The sequence below is a fragment of the Netta rufina genome, assembly GCF_964035555.1.
Source record: "Netta rufina genome assembly, chromosome: 12".
NCBI classification, from domain to species: domain Eukaryota; kingdom Metazoa; phylum Chordata; class Aves; order Anseriformes; family Anatidae; genus Netta; species Netta rufina.
This window is the reverse complement of record NC_140135.1, coordinates 14,471,393-14,491,787: the sequence shown is the minus strand read 5'-3', so window position 1 is coordinate 14,491,787 and position 20,395 is coordinate 14,471,393. Positions and strand designations below refer to the sequence as shown.

Genomic DNA, 20,395 nt, shown 5'->3' with positions numbered 1-20,395 from the left:
ACTTAGGGGAGACTTAAGAGGAAAATGTGGGATCTCTGGAGTTTAAACTACAGCCAATGGGCAGTACTGAGGGTGAAAATCCTTCAGAAATAGGTAAGTGGGAACATATGCTTGCTGCACGTTACTGCATGTACAGTTCCTGTTGTGCATTCCTCAGCTGCTACAGTTGTCTGTGATTTTTGAGACACTTCCTGACATTATGTGATGTTGGATGTGAAATACTATTAGTCATCTGAAGAACTCATTTATGGTATAGTTCTTTGAGCATATGTTCCTGGAGAAGGAAGCTCAGATATTGTAGTCAAATGTCAATGAGTTGCATATGCGTCTTCAGTGTCACGTCATTCATCTTTGCAGTCAGAATGTCCATCTCTCGATGCACATTGTGATAAGCGTCTTGCATGCCTCAGAGAGGGCATAATCAATTGTTAATAGTGTCAGCAGTTGGTTGAAACCTCTATAACATGTCCTATTCCTGTATCTTCCAGTTCTGGAATACAAACACCTGTCCTTGTTCCTTGGATGCTTCACCTGTCTCCTGTCTGCACTGATTTCTGGAGCTGCATTAGCCCAGTTTATCAGTTTCCATTTTATTTAATTGCTAATCTCGAAGCTAGCCATCTTTGTAGTGGTTCGTAATGGGGCTGGGTGAAGCTCTTCATCTTTGGCACATATGAGGAAATTGTGGCCATGTTCTTCAATCTAGAGATGATTTGGTTTATCTTTTTCAATGTCTTGGTACAATGCAATATTGCCAAGAGAGGCAAAATCTTCGCTCTTATTAAAAAAAAAAAAAAAAAAGTTGCTTTCACTTTTCACAGTGTGTGCAATAGATAATGAAGAAAAGGGACTAATGATGGACATCTGTGTAGACAGTTTACCTTGTGGGTTGGTGCAATACCATATTTCAGGCAGCTTCTGAAATCAAAGCACACCAATGGCATATGGCAAATCAGTCTCCAGGTCTTGTAGGTTCAACCTAATTTCAGCTTTGTGTACTTCTGGCTTCATACCATCTCTTCACCCTCAAACTAAGCTTGATTGCCTGTTGCTGACAGACAGCAATCAAGTCTTTGTCTTGCTCTTTGTGTCTTCATACTAAAATACACTGTTCTGCAGTAAAACACTTTCTTATTTTTCAGTGACTCGGAGCAGTTGTCATTTCTGGCAGCAGCCTTTCGCAGCTTCTTTGAGAGTTAAAAGGCTTGTTTCAACTTTAAGCATAAGTGCTCCTTCATGAGCTCTCACCTTATGCATGATGATAGGTAATAAACTATCATGGAGCCTCGCTTCTTTTCTATCTAAATAGTGAAGGCTTTGGAATATGATTCCTAGATTAACTGTGAATACATGACTTGCCTTGAAATGATCTGGAATCCTCCATGTCTCCAACTAATAGTACAACACAAACACATTTGTGCTCTTGTTGTCAGGCTAGAAAATAACAGTCCAGTAATGAACTGACACCAGTTTCTCCTCACATAGTAGATCTGTGTAGTACTCTTTTCATCTTGTTAAAAAAAAGTCCTGATTAATGGGAGAAGAGGAGGAGATTCAACTTCCACCTCTTCTTAAGTTACAGGTTTCCTGCATCCTTTCTACTTAGCTGGCAGGATAATACTGCTGGAGAGGAACTACTTAGAGCAGTCCATATTCCTAATGGCTGCAAGAATCTTGAAAGCACCTCTTTGCCCTTAAACCACAGGCTAGAACTAAGTAAGATCGGCAGATCAGCTATTAGTCCTTTAGAGGCATTTTACAAATGTTCTGAGACAGCTCTCTCACCTGTTTCCCTCTTCACCTTTCTATCATGAAAATGACAGAAAAGAGACAATAATGACAGGTGGGAGTACAATGAAAATGGAGCTGAGTATAAAACTGTAGAATAATATTGTTAAGGCATGTTAGCCATCATGTTGGGAAGTCCCATGTCCAGCCCTATGGAAACAGACTACAAAGGGCATGAAAGCACTATTGAAGTAACCATATGGGAATTGTCAGTAAAGTTTCAGCAGTTAAAATGCAATAGAAAGATCTTTCATAGACTTGAGGTCTCCTATACTTCTTGTTTTTATGCTCCCCCTGTTCTTTCCATATCTGTGGTATTCTGAATATTTTTTTGACTAATTTTCTATCATTTTTGATACCAGATATTCGTAGTATTTCAAACTCTTGTTACCATGTTATAATCCTAAAACCTATACCTGAAAAGCCTAAAGCTGTTAGGCTTCTTGCTGAGGACTAATTTATCTGTTTTAGATTCAGTTTTGATGGGGGAAAGAGTTAAATCAACCAATTTTGATATTGAGATTCCTGTAGTGTCAAAATGGGGGTGTTGTGCTGGTTGCTGTGCAAGTGCATAATGGAAGATGGTCTTTGATGTAAAACGTGTCTAGTTTAACCTGGCAAGACATTTGGGTGGCATAGGAGAAGAGAGCCATTTTGATTTTCTTTAGGGTTATATACTGGCAACATTAAGTGTTGCCTCCCCCTTTCAAATGAAAAATTTGCAGAATATAGAAAGAAGAACACTTAGTTCATGCAACTCTTGAGTAGGCAGATTCTGCTAATAGTTCTCACAGCTGCAAGGAGCCGATCTTTTGTACTTGAGGAGGAGGTGGAGGAGGTTCCCTTTTGGCAGAGCTCAGATTTAGAAGCATCGTGGTTGGATTCCTGTTTGTACCGACATAGCTGTATTTTTGCCCAAATAAGATGCAATGTGCATTCTGAGGAGGAGCTTCAGTTTCAACATTGGGTAAACCTAACTATCAGAAAACTTTTCTGTGACTGCTCTCTGTCAGTGCTGTAATCCTTTTTCTGGGACTGCAAGAACAATTTTTATGCACAAAGCACTACTATGATTCAGCAATTAAGAGTGTACTCAGTGAATTATGCCCTATAGCTGCAGGTAGTGATTACGTGTCCACAGGATTTAAACGGATTTTCAGGTATTAAAGTGCCTAATGATGGCATTGTGTTTTGAATGACTTTTCTTTAGGCTGGAAGCAAAATAACAGATGAAACCCTGATGTCAGTGTTCATGAAAATTAACTTGGCTTGAAGGCTTTCTAAAACTTAAGCAAACATATATGTGCTAATTTGTGAGATATTAAAAAGAAGAAAGACACATCCTGACCAATGTTACGGTTCTGTTGCTCTACTGACACCAAGAGTGAATATTCAGATGACCTCTAGTAATGGTAGAACAGCGTTAATTCTATAGAGTGGGATAAAAATCATAGTTATTTCAATATATATTGAGAGCAACTGGGTGGCAAGGGATTTTTATTTATTTATTTAAAATATAATTGTATTTATAATATATTTATTTATTTATAATAGTATCTCTGAGGTTCATAACACCAGGCAGGGTGAACAAACAAAAACTGCAGGGCTATATAAATGTCTACTAACCTGGTGGCTGGGGCTGTTTTGATCTCTATGTAAACCGGAGAATGATTTTTTGCTAAAATACGATATTGCTGAAGGCATTAGTATGTGCCTTCAAGGCCAAATTAAATAGGTGATTATTTGAAATGCATTCAATTTTATTAGAAGGAAGTTAAATATATTTCCTGAAGCAGTGTTTCTTCAGTTTTCTTTTAAGCGTTTCTAATTGTATTAGAATGAAAATATCTTATTAGAAATACACTTTAAGTTCCATGGTAATTGGAGAATACCATTAAACTGTATTGTCTGAAACATGGCTGGAATGCTGTAGTTGAAATGATCTGTTATCAGTGTTAGTGAGATGTTGGTGCGCTGCCACCTTCTCTTTAGGACTGCCCTTTGGCTCTTGTGGGCCTCTATACACTGAGTATACTTACTGAGTGATGAGTGCTGATCTAAAAATGTAGTGGGTTGGTTGGCCAAGAAAAAAATCTCACAGTTATAACGTCTTTCTTAATTTTAGGTTGCTAGGTCTTTTTAACAGCAATTTTCTTTTAAACGTTGCAGAATCAGGTAGCAAAGCAGTAGCAGGGACCACCACAGCTGAAGAAGCTGCTAAAATCTTGGCAGAGAAACGACGTCTGGCACGAGAGCAAAGAGAGCGGGAAGACCAAGAAAGAATTCAGAGAGAGGAAGAGGAAAGGTAACAGTTCAGGAGAAGGAAATGTTTTCTTTGGTGGGTGTGGTTGAAATGGACACTTCAGTTTTACATTTTCCTAAGCATTAAATTTGATGTAGGACAAATTGCTGTGTGTATCATTAATCTATACCTCAGTATATATGTAATGCATGGTCACAGTGCAAATCGCTGCTTCCTTTTCCTAACAGTCACCAGGACTGCTTTTACTTCAAATCTAAAATGTGTTTTTACGCCATTTATATTTGTTTTGTTGTCTTGAAATAGTCAGCCTCTCTGTATGAAACTTTAATTCAATGAACTCAGAAAGTGAGTACATTAAATCTCATTTTAGTGATCCTAAATCTGGATCAGAAACGTAGTAGCTAAATAATTCAAAGCAATAAATCAGTATACATTTGGTTCATCACAAAGAAGTTGTTAACAATAACAATTTTGTGCTGGCCATCTTTACTCCAGGTCATAGAGCAAAGTCTGCATAAGGTCCTGTCTAAGCTTCTCTGTACACTATGGAGTATCAGATTTTGTCTGTTTTCTGCTCACTGGGTATTAAGCTGTCATGAACTTTAACAGAGTCTGTTACAGATCAGAAATATATCACGCCCTTATTGGATTAGATCTGATGTGTACATCTGCGTGATCTTGCAGTGAAACACCTCTAGTATATCTCTGGAACTAGGACTATAGAAGAAAAACTGTTTTAGAAAATTTGACGAAATTTGTTTGTCAGTGATTGAGAGCTTCATTCATGTTTTGCATGCAGGTGGTATTTATTAAATAGTTCTCTCTTAATCCAGTTCTCAATCAGACATTCCATTATTGGAAAAGCTGGCTTTGGACTTGTCTTAATCAAGAACATTTAAGTGTATAGATAGTTTCTTTCAAGTTATTCTGCTTTTTCCTTTGACTGGTCTGGATGGTGGCATTTGTAATTCCACACCAGAAAGTATCATTATGCAATTATTCTATGATGGACAAACTGAAAACTTTCTTGCTTTCCTAGTCTGCCTCACATGCATGCACACTTTTAAAGAAGGAAATGTCCAGTCAGTAATCTGTATCTTGGAAACACTAGAATCAGAGAAGAAGAAATGGCCAAGAGAGCAGTTGAAGAAAAAGCACGACGGGAAGAGGAGCTCCGCAAACAGGAGGAAGAAAAGAGAGTGGCTTATGAAGAACAGCAAAGACAAGCTGAAGAGGAAAGAATCCGTCGAGAACAAGAAGAGCAGGAAAAACTTGCAGAGCTTCAACAGCAGGTCTGTTTATTTGTACGATTCTAACTGTGTTCCTTGTACAAAGCTGCTGACATGTTTTTGAGAGGGTTGTCTTTTATTTTCTTTCATAGAACAGTTTTGACAAATCTCTGTGAGGAATGATATGAAGTAGAGTTCATCTTGTCCGTGACAGGAGATTGGTTTAAAGAATATCTTGCAGTTCTTCCTTGTCCTAGTGTTGTATGTGTTTTCTTCCCACATTTGATGAATTCAAGTGTGGGACAGAGGCAGATATTTTGGAAGTTTTCAAAAAATTTTTTTAGCCATCTGGCATGTTACTTTGCACACACAAAAGTATTTGTACTGAGACCACTTTACCACTGTACTGCTGTGTATTATAAGAAAACGGTCTGTTTGGAAAGTCATCCAGCCTCCTCTGATTCCAGATGAGCAAAAAGAAAGATTGGTAGTGTTTCCAAGTCTGCTTTTCCAGTTGCTAGATAGTCTTCCACAGCTAATATATGTGTACCTTTCCAAAGGCGTCTTTCTAAGCAAAGGAAACTGTTTTGAAGAAAGTGGACTTTCTTTAAATGAGATTAATTTTGAAAATCAAGGCAGCTTTACAATGAAGTGATTTATGTTTAAAGAGTTGTATCTTATGGACAGCATTGAAATGTGTCTCTGAATGTATCTTTAAAATCTTGCTTAAGTGTAGTCAACACTCTAAGTAATTGTCATATGCTTTTATTTTCTTTCCAGTCATAGTGGAAAAGATTTTCCAGTGTAGAAGGAACAGAAAATGCTCAGCACAGAGTATCTTGCAGAGTATACCTCACTGCCAAGATTTTTAAATTAACCTTGAAACATACAGAATTCAGTTGCTGTCCTGTTACTTCATAAATTATCCTTCTTAGAAAAACTTCATCCTGAAGTATAGTTTGAACTCTGACTAGCTAAACAACATCCAGAAGATTTGCATAATCGTAATAAAGAATTGCAATTCTTTTCAAGTCAGTTTTTAAATGTCACAGTAATATAAATTTCATTTCAGTAACTGTATCATTGGCATTTAGCTGCAATGCATGGTACTATTAAATAGCGATTGTCTGCCACTCCTGTCTATCTTAAACCAGAATCTGTAATGGCTCTGCTTTTAGCTCTTGGAATTGAGTTGTGCATAAGATGCTCTTTTTCTTTCCCTTTTTTTTTTTTTGGCCTTGCTTTGTTTTCAGAGAGAAGAAGCTGAAGCAAAAGCTCAAGAAGAGGCTGAAAGACAGCGGCTGGAAAGGGAGAGAATTATGCAGCAAAATATGCAGGAAAGGCTTGAAAGAAAAAAGGTATGCTGTTTTGAAAGCAGAAAGGTTTCTCAGCCTAAAGTAGTTGTTGAAGTGTTAGTATTAAACTGAGCAGGCAGACTGTCTCAGGTGCATTTAAATAGAAGTAGTAGTTTTTTTAAAGCTAGCTCTGGCTTGTGAGCTTTAACAACAGTGAATAAAGTAGTAAATTTATTAAATATATAATTTATGTGGATGAACATTTAAACCAGAATGCTGAAACATAAAACTCTGTCATTGCAAATATTCTCCCCATTTTAACAGAGAATTGAAGAAATAATGAAAAGAACACGAAAATCGGATCAAAACGAATCCAAGGTACTTGTTTTCTTAGATCTGTAGAATGACCCTTCCCAGAGAAGGCCTTGTCTTGTACCCTATGTTCCTCTGTTATCTTTGAACAAACTGGCTTCCATATGAGGGTAAAAGTTCTGGCACACTAGAGTAACGTTCAGTAGCTTTCCATGGCATACATTCTTCTGCATTGCTTGTTCAGACCAAATGTCTTTGCATTTTTGTTCTAGGCATATAGAAACAATATGATCTGGCATTACCACTTGCAGATCAATTCCAAAACCTACTGATTGGTAATGATTTTTTTAAAAATTAACCATTCTTCTTGGGCTTTGGGCTAGCCTCTGGAATAGCATGAGAGCTAGGATTGAACCATTTGTGAAATGCTGTGAAATGCAAGCAATTGTGAATAAGCAAGCAATTATGAATAACACTTCCTGAATTCAGTTGCAGAATGAAGGGAAGTCTTCCTCCGAGGTTATCGAGGGAGAAGACATTGAAGAGGAGGAAGAGTTGGGACTTGAGAAGACCAATCAGTCAGGTAAGGAAATTTGATGAGAGATCTAAGTCGCTGCCAGTGTCTCAGTGTTGTTTTAGCAGTGTTAAAATGTCACTCAATTTATAGCATTGTGATGAACTGAGACACAAATTCCAGAAATGTCACAATCTCTGCTTAAATAGAGTACATAGTTGCCAGTTATAATAGAATAATCCTTATAATAATATATATCTTATAATATTATGATAATAATACCATAACATGTAATTAATATATTATATTATTAATATTATAATATTAATATAATAATCCTTATAATAGAAGCTATTCAGAATTATTAAATGCAAAATGATTTGTGTATGAAATGCAGGCAGCATGTTTTCTTTTTACAAATGTATTTTGAAAGTGAAAAACAAAAATCATGTTGTTATAGCTTGCCTTTAGATTAATTTCTCTACAGAAAGAGAGTGCATCAAATTTTGGCTAGGAAAGGTCATTTTGACACTTGTATTTTATTCATTTAGAACAGCATATCTGTTACTGAAGCTCTGTTTTTGTTTTTTCCTTCATACTTCCAGGAAAACTAAATGGCGTTGACTTACTCCAGGAAGTCAAGGGGGAGACAGAGGGCTGTTTACAGACTGCACATAGCTTGATCTCTACAGAATTTGAGCAACAAGACATGTCAGAGTTGAAGGCCAATGAAGTATTTATGAATGGGAGCGATTTGAAAAGCGATGATGGATCTCTACTCTTTACTGAATTAAAGGATTCCAGGTGAGTCTGTGTAGGTGGCTGTTTTATTGTCAAAGCAGTTATCTGTCACACAAGAAATCCCTCTGTTTAAATTCAATTTACTACTGTATGTAGCACTGGATCAAATTTTGCACCCCACTAGTTTTCTGGTATTTCTCTGGCTTGCTCTGGGCACATGGTATGTACCTGCTGTCAGTTTGCAGGTTCTTGCAAAGTCAGTTAGCTCAGGGTAACTGTTTGTTTAGATGACACCATGTTGACAGTACAGGCTTTGCTAAGTGATACGCATAGCCAGCAACATCGCAGTGTTACTTGTAAAGAATGGTATTGACTTGAAAACTTTTTCCATTGAAATAGCTAGCAGTTCTTTTCATTAACAAAATATTCAACAAGGAGAAGGGGGGATGAAACTGAAAAAGGAAGAATAACCTACAGGAAGTTCTAGAACAATTCTAGTTGTGCTGAAACAGCAGATAAAACACAGAAACCTCCCTTAATGGGATTTTTTTTTGGTATTTCAAATTTTATCTCTTTAAACATAAAGTTATTCCTATGTAATAGTGGAAAACGTGTCCTCTCATGCTAGTTCCATTTGCTCATCTAAATGCTAAAGGTTTAGAAATGACATTGCAAACTTTTATTTTTTTTAATTAAGAGGAGAAATGCACAGTGCTAAAATTAATAGAGGGAGGGCTTCTTTAAACTTGCTGGTTCTTCATATCATTTCTGGAGCCAGACCTTACCTGAAAGTTATTAGTATAGTAAAAAGTTGTTACATGCTGGTGGGTCATTCTTCGCCACTGGCTCTTGGATGGGAAATCCCATGTGGCACCTGGAGGAGCTCATCTAGGGATGCCCTTCAGAATATGCACTGCTTTGCAAGCTGTGTAGGCTTCTAATTCAGCTGGCCTGTAATGAATCTAAAGAGTAAATATCCAGAAATTGTAATACTAGTATCCATTTGCTTTTTCCAGCCATCCTGCAAAAGAAATGGTTATTGATGACTCAGTGAAGTTGGGTGTTAATGAAGCTGATCATACAAGTGGACTTATTCAGAATCTTAATGGAAAATCTGATTCATGGACTTTTGAGGAGTTTATTGACGTTGGAGTACATTCCAGGTCAACAAAACTGAGTTCAGACAGTCTCTCTGCTGATAACTGTAATCAAAACTTGAATGATGCTGCTACAATACCTTCTAGTCCCAAATTGGCTTATGAGGAAGATGGTGCAGTGAATTCTTTGACCAAACCTATAGATTCTTCATCAGGTAATCCAAGCTGATTTCCCTATCTATCCCCTCCTCTGGCTGGATAATTAACTTTGTTGCATTTTTATTCTCCTTGCCTTAACTTCAGCTTCTTATTTTCAAGGCACTTTTTCCAATGTGTAGACTGGAGGAAAAGCTCCTTCTTTAGTGCTTGTAACTTGAATTCTGTCAAAAGGAGTCACCAACTGATGCCTTTTTAGGGATTTGCTCTATACAGCAGCTCAGGCCTGACATCAAGGCTCTTCCAAAGACACAGCTGAGCCCCTGTGAAGCTCCTGTTTCTCCTATCAGCACTCAAGCCCATCTGTTGTATTTTAGGCTTCTTCTAAAACGTCTTAAATGGCACGTTACTTTTGAAGATACTAACAGTTTAAAAGGTGTCTGATGTAACTCTACAGACAAGACCTGGCTGCTTTCCCCTTTCCACTCCTAGGCATGTTCTGTAACTTTTTGATGCTGATCTGCATGGTCTTAAAAGGTCTTTCAGGCTCTGGCAAGATACTAGCTGTCCTCTATACTTACCATAGCATAGTCTTTCACTTCACTGATGGGTGTAACGCCAACCTTAAATTCCACCAACGGTTGTATTGCATTTTGGGAGGAGTAATAAAGCTACATGCACAATACTCAGAATTTTCTGAAAGAAACAGGGTTGCATCTGAAGCCAAACGTACTTGACAACCCAGGCCCTGATGCAGTACAGCACAGTGTGTCAGAGAGGCTTCAGCATGCTAGTTTTCATAAGACTAAACTGCTCTGTTGTCGTAGCTAAACCCCAAATGAGCGTACTCACAGCAGGAGATCTCTGTCCACGAGATAAATGACTGCGTGAAGAGTTGAAATAAATGACAGTGGGGAAAAAACAAGACTTGCTATCTACATTTTCTTTAAGTGATGTGTAGCACCTTTTTTGATTAAAGTATAGCACTTTTCTAGACTGAACTGTTTCCTGAGTCTCCTCTGTCACTCTGCGTCATCTGAGTTTTGGTCTTAAGGACATAGTTATATTGAGACTTTCCTCCAGGCCTCTACTGTGTAGGCTGTGGGAATAAAATGATTTAATGTGATATTGCTGATCACATTTTTTTTCTGATCATTCACTCCTTAGTGAGGAAAGAGTTGCCTTTAATTTTGAATGTAAATGTGTTTTGAGATAATCCATTCTAAGAATTGTGTATGCAACTCTGGAAACAAGTGCTCATATTTTAAAAAAAAAAAAAAAAGCTACTATGTTGATTTTGGACTGTGAGTTACTAAGTGGGTCTGTGCGCACCCCCTCACACGTAGACTCTGACAGTGATGATAGATGTATGTAGAATACATGCAGTATGATGGTTAAATATTTTCTTTTCTTTGCTCTCTGGACAGAACTGTGAACACTAGAGACCTGGAAATAATCTGATTGCACTGCAGTAATCCAGTGTTTTATCAAGTACCGAAGGCCTTGTTTTGAAAAGCTGCTTGTTTACCTTTATCCATCTTCAAGTTTGAAAAAAAAAAAACAAAAACACATCAGGGGAGGGATGACAAACCTCTAGATTTGCACCTTGAAACATTTCAGGGAGACTATTGTGCTGATGTTCCTTTTCCATTTGTTTAGTTAATTGTTGGATAGGATTTCCTTGTCTAAATATTACTTACTTCCCTCTGACAGACTTTACACTAACTTGTTTAAGTCTTTTTTGTTTTCATACCAGTAATGTACAGCAATGTGCCACTGCAGACTTTCCAGTTTGCTACTGGTCAGATTTTAGATACTCCTAAAATGGCACTTGATGAAATAAGACTTTTTCAGTGGGTGTTAAAGCTCAAGTTCATTTGTAATGTCCTAGAAAAAAGCTGTACGCTTTCATTCACATGCTATTTTTTAAATGCAAAATTGAGTATCTTCAGCTTTGAATTGAGAAGGAAAAATTTGTATTTTCCAACATCAAGTTTCAAAATATTTCAAAAATGTTGAAATTTCAAAAGTTTCAAAATGCAGCGTTGTATCATCACTAATATGTTTTAATCTACTGGAAAACATCAAAACATTTTACAGGATATGCACTAATATTACAAAAAATGTTGAATACCTAGATTTGTTTGTCATAGTGCAGTTTAACATGTCATGCTTTTAAAAATGTTTTCCTTCTGATTTATTTATCTACACTCATGTAAGTATTATTTTATTGTGTACATAACAGTATTAGACCATTGAAGTCATGTTTTGTTCATGTTACTGTTAATTATTCTAAGTGTTCCTGTTCTAGCTTTATAACAGACTGCAAGCTGCATATATATATATTTCCCTTCCCCTGAAGCCTGTATTAAGTAATCTATTTAACCTAAACTTGCCTGCTTTTTACAGCATGAAGAGATTAACTAAGCATCTTCTGAAAACTGCTACTAAAAGTAATACTGCAGTCTTGTTCTTATGTCTGCTGTAATAGATATACTAAATAAGTGATTAATTTAAAGAATAGCTGTCTCAAATCCTGCTATAAACCATTGGCTGATAGTTCAATTAAAGTGAATCATCCAAGTGGCAGCTGAATTTTAAGTGGTTAAATGCAAATGTTTTCGCTGGAACTGCATTCTTTCCTCAACATCTGCAATTGCAATAGGAAACCCTCAGCCTTCTTGCTCTCACTATTTGCTATTCAGAATATGTTAGAACTGTTTTAGACTTTAGAGCAGTGCCTTAGGTAAAAAGAAGAATGTATTTTTGTATGATAGTTATTTCAGGCAGAGACAATCACTCTAACAAAGATGCTGATATTTTTTTCTGTGCTGATATTATTTGTCGAATGGTCTGTTACAGCTCTATGTAAATATGTGCGCACTGTTAAATAAACTTTGCAGTTGAACAATGCTTTATTTCTGTAATGCTAAACATTACCTTACTAGGAGCCTCCAACCCCTTGCCATGTTGAGATGCGCTCTGGTACTGCTCTCTAACTACTCCACACTGCAGAGTCCCAGAATTAGTAGCCTCTTTGGCAGTTGCATTTATATGGTTGGAAAGGTATTTGTACTAACACCTTTAGGTTTTGCTGTGTTTGTACATGCCTATAAGATTTTTCATAACTGTTGAATTCTTTAACTTGCTTTTTACTGCAAGCCTTTGCCTTTTACTTGTAGCACCAGCATCTTTATGTTCTAACAGTGAGTCTAGAAGTGTTCTGTGGCCGTTGTGGAGCAGCAACCATCACAGAAACAGCAAGGTGCTGCTTTCTATTTATCCTGAGAGATTTCGCTGTTTCTGGTAGGTGTTTGTGAATGAATGGGAATGAGTGTAGTAGCGTCTGGTTTATAAATATTTCTTTTTGGTATTATCATTGCTATGGAGGAAAAAAACAACACTTTAAACCAGCATTCAGGTCACTGAAGGGTAGTAGACTGTGTATGGACTGTTGCTGTACATGTGTTCTCCAAAGGGGTTTTTTTCCACACAGGTTGTTCTTGGCAGATGGTCTAGAGTCAGTTCTGTATTTTTTTTTTAGTTTATGTAAATTTTTGCTTTGGTCCTCATGTATTTAAGGACAGTATGGCAGAAAAGCTGGCTCTCTACTTCACTGTATCAAAGTATAAGACTTGATTGCAGTAGCTCAGCCATAAACAATGTCAATCAGGTAAGATAGAAAAATAGAAAAAAAACAGTTTTGCAGACCGTAGGACTCCAAGCAGGCACTAGTCTCATTTTTATTAAATCATGAAACATATACTGACATGATAGGAGAGCTATGGTCATCGGAGCTATTTTTAAGGCACTTCTAAATGCATGTGTATTTTGCTGTAGTTGAAAGATTTCCTACTTATTAATGGATTAATAATTATATGTAGATGGCCTCATTTAAACAATAGTGTAAAAAAAGCTAGTGAGCAAAACTTTTGACAAACCATGCAAAAATCATAACCAAAACAAGTTTATGGAAACTTAACTAAAGCTAAGTTGTACTGCCAAAAGGTTGTTATATGTAAGAGAAAGCCACTCCATACACTTGTTGCAATTTGGTATGGTAAGATAAGCAAAGTTAATATTGAGTTTCTGTTAATGGTGTGATATACATGTACCTGTACTTGTAAAAAGCATAATAATGGATCTCTCTGATCCTGGGTGCAATGTTTGCATCTCTGTTCCAAGGTGCCGAGGCTTGTGCATGCCTTGTTAAAAACACTTCATTGTAAGTTCTGAGCTTAAATGTATACTAAAGTTTAAAATTAGCTTTTTTTTTTTTTTAGTTTAAGCCACACAGATTATAGTACTACTTGGAATTCTAATGCTAAATCTAAATGGCGTTTCAGGCCTTTACGCCAATAGTTACTTGAAAGCAAAGTTAGCTTTTTGCAACAGTACATGCTTTCTTGCTGCAGGAGCTTCAAAAGTTAAACCTGGTATATTTAGGCTATTTTAGTCTGTTTTATGCTCAAACAGAAAAAGGTAAAATTCTTAACATGCAAAACCTGCACCTTTACCAGGACTATTTTGAAAAGCAGGCCTTTAAAATCCATTTTATAGTAGTTGCTGTCTGCTCCTTACAGTCGTTTGGGACACTCAGCACAGTAAATTTTTCCATTATGGCAAACAAAGCGCTTGTTGGCCAGACCACGGGCACACTTTGTGCATTTGAAACAATAATCGTGCCAGGATTCATCTTCATAGTTAACCACACTGGTTCCTCTTCCAAATCCTGCTAGGAGAGAAAACAATTATAGGACGGCGATAGTAGCTTTTCCCGTGGCTGGGTTAGTCCATCAAGCAGCAGATCCCATTCTTTCTGCCTCCTGTGTGACCGTATTTGTAACATTTAGAATACTAGCCCAAAATGCAACTGAACTGCACTGTTTGCTGCTCTGTATTAGAGAGATCCAGGCAGTTTAGCATAGGTATGTGCGGCTTGTCTACAACTAGCTTTTCCCTTGGATCTTTTTCCCAGGGAACAGTCAAGTTAATGGAAAGGTCAAGACAGAGCAAGAAGAGGTTGGGCTAAACAGCCTACCTTGTTCTTACAAGCTCAGATCTATGCTCTGAAATGCTGAATCAAATGCAAGACTTACAGGACTAGCAGGATAATGCACACATTTCAGAGCCAAGTCCTGTGCAATTTTCATATGCAGTCACTAACTGGGGCATGTAAAATATATTAGAAGTTAAACAAATTGTCAGTTTAGGGCAATATGACACTGCTCTTTTTAGACTTCCAGTTCCAAGACTAAGATTGAAGTGGGAACAGTTCTACCTGGGACAGTTCTGGAGGTAAATTTGAGGAGTTCAAAAGGTTAAGAGCTCAGTTACTAATTCAGCCTCCATCCAACAGCACATGGGTTATATAAATTGTTGGAAAAGGGCTAGGGATATTTGAACTGCTTCTGGTGTTGGTGGCCTCTGAGCTGCATCTCTTTGGGGATCACAGTTCTGACCTTAAGCACCCAGCACCCTCAAGCTGCATTTATTGCAACATACCTGTAATAGGATTCTTGCAGCCAGCACACTTCTTGGCAACACATTCCTTGTAGCACTCAACACAGTAAAACTGATCCTCTACGGCTGTGAAGCGCTTCCCACCCAATTGCTTCTTGCAGTTGGAGCAAATGAAGCACTCTGAATGCCAAGGCTGTTCCTGGTAAGTGAGACCTCCAGAAGTGATGGGCTAGGAGGAAAAGAGCAGGGAAGAGGATTCAGAATCAGCACAGAAGAGAATAGGTGACACAGGTATGGGGTGTATGGTATAGGGGAGCTTTGTTATGGTGAAGATCATTTGAAAGTTTTCATTAAAATGAAATATTGCAACACTTAAGTTCCTTTGGACTGAAATCTTGCATGCCTGGAGCTTTCATAAGAGTTTATTTTACCTGCAATGACACTGCAATTCTACATTAATCTATTGCAAAAGTGTACAACAGCTGTTTTGCAAAACATTGTTTTGTAGCTTGAATACACAATACATGCTAGAGAGCTATAAACCTTCTTAGCCTTGCCCTCCCTAAAGCTAGCATATGGCTGTGCTCACTTTGTTTCAACAGATTTACACCCTACTCAAGTACTCATGTGCCACAGCCTCTAGCTCTCACATTATTACGTTACCAGCTGCTTGCACCAGTATCTCAAGGAAGAAACATAAGCAATGGTACAGCTACAAGATGATCTGTCTGGTGGTTTACTCTCCTAGCTTCTAACAGACATGTCAGGGCCAGTTCTGGCACCTGCCCCTGCAAAGTGGAAGGACTTACGTTCTTGCATTTAGCACAGGTCTTGGCAAATTTATGCTCGTGGCAGGAGACACAGTAGAAGTCATCACCCTTTGGGAAGAAACTCCCAGATCCAATCACTTGCTTGCACTGACTGCAAGTGAAACAGTCCTTATGCCAGACCATCTTCTTGTATTCAACGTTTTGGTCTCCTACAACAGACAGAAATAACTTGTTAGGTGGGATTTCAGGCCTGTGACAAGCTTCCCACCTCATGCAATGTAACATACCCGTAGGCAAGACCTGCCCATACAGGACTTTAATCATAACATGGACAAGGGAAGCACTGTTAATTTCTACATCCAACTTTAACTAGCCAGGGCCTTCCAGATTTTCTTAGATATTTAGTCAGTCAGGTACCAGATCCTTTCTGAGAAGAGGATCTTCATTTGCAGAGCAATGCTTTTGGTAGAATTTACCTAATACTGACTGTTAACGTGAACAATCCACATGAGGGTTAACTGCAATGCAGCCTTTGAATACTTGTCTACAAAGGACAGGTAAGAGCAGCAGTCAAAACGTGTACCACTTCAGTAGTTCTGCAGATTTTCACCGTGATGCTCCTAACTGCAGCCTGCACAGCTCTTTTAACCTCCATGGTTTTGCCCTAGAACAGCACTCAGCATTCATATCAGTATTGCTAGTACCAGTACCTGCAATAATAGGCTTGAAGCAGCCCTTACACCTGGGTGCGTCCTCAGTGGCAGTGCAGTTACTACACCAGACCTTGTTGTTCTCCCTTAGCATGAAGGGCTCGTTCACCAAGGATGTGTAGCACTTGAAGCAGCGGAAGCAGGTGTCATGCCAGTAACGGTTCTTGAAATGCAGCTCCTGCAACAAGCAGAAACAAAGTGAGCAATAAGCCCTTTTCTTTTGCTGAGCAGCTCTAAAACTAGTTCTTAAGCAGGGCTGCATTCAGTGTTTCAGGGTGCAACTCAGCTGCGAGCAGCTGGGGAAGGCCATTTAACCAAAAGCACTGGCACAAGGGCCTTACTTATAATCGCATTCAAATTGCTACAGATATGCGGGGTTTAAATTCACTTTGGACTTTCAAACTTCAAGCTTTGAGATTCAAGGTTCTATAAGTGTGGTATTTTCATGTCATCTTGTTCCTTCTAGCTTAGGTGTATGTTATTACTGCCATAAACATAAAGCAATAAACACTTGACAAACTAAAAAAAAAATATATAAAATCCTATGTCTCCAAGTGCTTTGCCCATAAGATGAGTTTTCTGGGAGTCCTCACCGTACCTTGGAGTCGGCACCGATGGGTTTCTTGCACTCAATGCAGGTGTTGGCACAGATCTTGTCAAAGCACTTGACACAGCAGTGGCGGCCCTCCTTCTGCACGTACTTCTTCCCCTGCAGCGGGTCACGGCAGTAATAGCAGTCAAAGCGCTCCGACATGGTGCCCACAGTGTAACTGCCGGGCCCTGCAAGAGGAAAAAGGGTAAAGTTAGAACACCGAAGCCCTGATAACTGCTCAAGCTTCTTCCCATTACTCCTCATCTGTCCAGACCCAAGATGGCTCAGCCACGAGCAGACAGTGGGGTTATGTGCCTCGAGGGCTTGTTGCTAGAGAAAGCAGCTTTTGGAAAACAGAAAAAATTGCCCCAACGGTGCTATCAGACAGCTCAATGGTTTACAAAACAAGACAGCTCTCTACCAGCTGCACAGGCATTTTCCAGGCATCTCCTGCTTTGCCTTTAGGGCCTAGAATAGGCTAACACACCATCGTGCTCAGAGAGGCTGGCTGCAGTAGACAACCTGTGTTCAATCACAGCAATCATGAACTCATACACCTAGCAAAGGATGTCACGTATTGACATGTCCCATGTCGTGTATTGCCACTTAGGACGTAGGGAGAGAAGTATCAGGAATTCAGAAAAACGTAGGCTAGAGCATTCAGCTCTGTGGGCTGGCTCCTGGCTGTGCTGCGGAGCTCAGCAAGGTCAGGGGCCGCCCTGCCTCCTGCAAGCACTGTGCTTGCTGCTGCATTTAGCATAAGCAATGTGTTAGTAACGCAAATATTTTCAGTTCCCTTAATAGCCATCCAAGATCCAAATGCTAAATTTCTGCCTACAGAGAGGCAGGATGGGCTCTGGCCAAACACAAAAATGCAGCTCTGCCTCCTGGAGTGCAAACTGCTGTGCTTGCAGCGCTGGCGAGCTTGCTTGCTCCATGGCTCCAGGAACACAGTTGCTGGAGAGGGGAGCAGAGTCACACAACAGTCTTCCCCCATCACCTTCTTAAGAGGAAGGATACTGAACTGTTTCAGTTACTCGTTTCACATCAAGCAAGGATAATGATACGTAATCACTCAGAGTGACTTGGTTCATTACGGCAGGCCCACTGCAGGGCTGGCAAGATCCCGTCTGAGGCACGGCATTATCTGAGCAGAAATCACCGCCAACCAAGAGCAGAATAGTTTCCATGTTTCCAGCCTAAGCCTGCAGCCAGCTGCAGCCCTCTGAGGCCTTTTGTGCAGCTTCCAGCTGCCTGTTTCACTAGGCTTTCACATATAAAGTCATGAGGAAAAACAAGAAAAGACCTTTTACATTCTTACATTTAAAGAAACTTCTTCAGTTCATGCCAGCAGGACTGGCCCAATGCATGACTGCTCCCCATGGCCAGCTGGCTAATGCTCCAGCTGCGAGCCCAGCTGGGTGTGGGGGTCTCTTGACCAGAGGATTTTCCACTTTGGCCAGAGATATAAGCTCACACTTTCCACAGATACTTGCCCCAGCCTGCACCCAGGCTCAGCCTTCCAGACCACCTCTGCTAAGGAACAGCTCTTCATTTCCCCACGCCCTTCCTCAGAGGAAGCCAGCAAAGCCCAGCCCAGGAGGCTGCAAAAGCCCTTGGAGGATATACGAGTCCCCGTGCATGTGTCTCCTGCATGCCTGTGGCCCCAGCTCAGCAGAGCTCTGCTTCCCCGTACTACAAGCAAGCTGGGATGCAACCTTAACCTTCATCAGTAACCGGACAGGAGCTGTGGCAGCAGTCTGGCAATGGGACGTCAAGAAGAAATTTAATTATTCTTTCCCGATGGAGCTGAAGCACTGGCACGGAGTGAAAGAGAGAAGGATGCAGCCAGGCAATATAAACTGCTCGTGCTTCCTCTTGTTAGGTGCAGGAGGCCTTTCACACTTCCCTGCATAGCTTCACCTTGGACCCTGTCAAGGCCTGGTTTCAGGATCAAAAAGTACTGAGACCAAAATCGCTCCCACTGTGGTTGGCTGCTTTGCTGTCTGTGACAGCAGAATCAGCATGAGGGTATAAATCAGAACCAATCTTGGGGTTTTGGGGTGTAGAGAAGATGCTCTAGGGTAGCTGTTATCCCCAGAAGGCCTGTGGGTCCCCTAGTGCTTGCCCTCGGCTGCTGGGTGTTGCGTGGGCAGGACTACCATGTTGTTACGGCATGAGGACCCGCTTACACAACTACTTGGACACCTGCCCAGCCCAGTAATTATAGATTTACCATCAACTGTGTAGCCCATCCTGATAGCCTGACCCTGGCACGAGAGCCCCAGCCCACAGGATCATTGCTGCTGCCTCTGCGAGCAGCAGGGCTCAGCAAACACAAATGCACATCAAAACAAACACGTCCTGACCCGGGCACTTGCTACCCTGCAAGCCCAGGCAGTGGAGCAAGCTGGAACGTTTCTGTTCCAGAAAACAGTACAGAGGATCCCAAGGAGAGAAACTTGACACAGGGAGGCAGCAGCAGAGGCAGGGGCTGGGTTCACACCCTTCCCTTCCCTTCAACTTACTGAAGCGGAGGCCGAGCTGGCCAGCATTGAGCTCTGTGGGGACCAGGGCTGGAAACGCCGCCTTGCCAAGGTCAGGAGACGGCCACGTCCTGCTGACAACTACGCCAAGGGTTGTGTTTGTGCCGGTTCAAGTAAATGAAACAAACAAACAGCTGGGAAACATGGAAACTATGTGAGCCACCGCCAGCCCTGCAGAGCTGTATCAAGCGAGTGGGTTTTATTTAGAAGAAACGCAGTTGTACAGAGTCCAGGGCAAATGGTATCGAAACGCTCCTGATATCAGGTTTAGGGTTGCTTTCAACCAGATGTAATTGTGAGCATATGGCTCAGGGAGTAACACGATCCAGTGTTCCCGTGCAACGCATCATCTGCTAACGTGAGACACACATTTATCACAGTAGCTTTAGAGCCCCACAGACAGCCCCAGGAGCTTCTGCCCACCTTGTGCCATCTTACGGACCCAAAAGCCCCTCTCATACCTAAGCTGTGGCATAAATTTGTTCCCAGCTCTTACAGGAGCTTTCTGCCCTCAGCAGAACCACCCCTGCCCTAATCTATACCTAGAAAGCCACCTCTGTCCTCTTGCCTGCCATGAGCACACAAACACTGACCATGTTGTCCCAGCAAATGTGTGTCTGCCCACCCCTGCCATGCTAAGAGCCCACACCAGCCACACCGTCCCCTACAACCCTCCCACAGGAGCAGCCCACCAGGGGCTGGTGACGAGAGCCCAAAAGTAGTGGTAGCAGCTGCACTGGGACCACAGGGACATTTCCCTGGGGTGGAACAAACGTCCATCATGGCTTCAGAACACGCTGCCCCAAGGAAGAAACGTTTGGCACCCTCCTGCTGCTCCCCCATGCTGTTGAGTCCCCTCTCACAGGAGGCAGACAGAACAGAATGGGCACTTGTTGTGTAACCAAAGAAATACGTTTTC

The 20,395-nt window shown here is 40.5% G+C and overlaps 2 protein-coding genes across 11 annotated transcripts in view; one reads left to right on the top strand and one right to left on the bottom strand.

Annotated features, from left to right (window-relative positions):
• MAP7D3 (MAP7 domain containing 3) overlaps positions 1 to 10,962 on the top strand; it is a 44,245-nt gene extending 33,283 nt beyond the window's left edge. For 4 of the 7 annotated variants that reach the window (XM_084294134.1, XM_084294133.1, XM_084294132.1 and 1 more), the window contains 7 exons: positions 3,958 to 4,093; positions 5,163 to 5,343; positions 6,534 to 6,638; positions 6,900 to 6,953; positions 7,377 to 7,470; positions 8,007 to 8,205; positions 9,159 to 10,470. In XM_084294134.1, the coding sequence (XP_084150260.1) occupies positions 3,958 to 4,093; positions 5,163 to 5,343; positions 6,534 to 6,638; positions 6,900 to 6,953; positions 7,377 to 7,470; positions 8,007 to 8,205; positions 9,159 to 9,468 (1,079 nt within the window). In that variant the 3' untranslated portion in view covers positions 9,469 to 10,470. Of the gene's footprint in view, positions 1 to 3,957; positions 4,094 to 5,162; positions 5,344 to 6,533; positions 6,639 to 6,899; positions 6,954 to 7,376; positions 7,471 to 8,006; positions 8,206 to 9,158; positions 10,472 to 10,822 lie in introns of those variants that run through there. The other 3 variants (XM_084294131.1, XM_084294130.1, XM_084294135.1) reach the window with 3 other exon arrangements.
• Positions 10,963 to 13,110: 2,148 nt separating this feature from the next.
• The window catches only part of FHL1 (four and a half LIM domains 1), a 28,724-nt gene continuing 21,439 nt past the window's right edge, over positions 13,111 to 20,395 (bottom strand). For 2 of the 4 annotated variants that reach the window (XM_084294139.1, XM_084294137.1), the window contains exons 2-6: positions 16,937 to 17,118; positions 16,339 to 16,516; positions 15,668 to 15,837; positions 14,901 to 15,087; positions 13,111 to 14,130 (exon numbers count right to left, since the gene is read on the bottom strand). In XM_084294139.1, coding sequence (XP_084150265.1) covers positions 13,973 to 14,130; positions 14,901 to 15,087; positions 15,668 to 15,837; positions 16,339 to 16,516; positions 16,937 to 17,092 — 849 coding nt within the window. In that variant the 5' untranslated portion in view covers positions 17,093 to 17,118 and the 3' untranslated portion in view covers positions 13,111 to 13,972. Of the gene's footprint in view, positions 14,131 to 14,900; positions 15,088 to 15,667; positions 15,838 to 16,338; positions 16,517 to 16,936; positions 17,119 to 19,458; positions 19,547 to 20,395 lie in introns of those variants that run through there. The other 2 variants (XM_084294140.1, XM_084294138.1) reach the window with 2 other exon arrangements.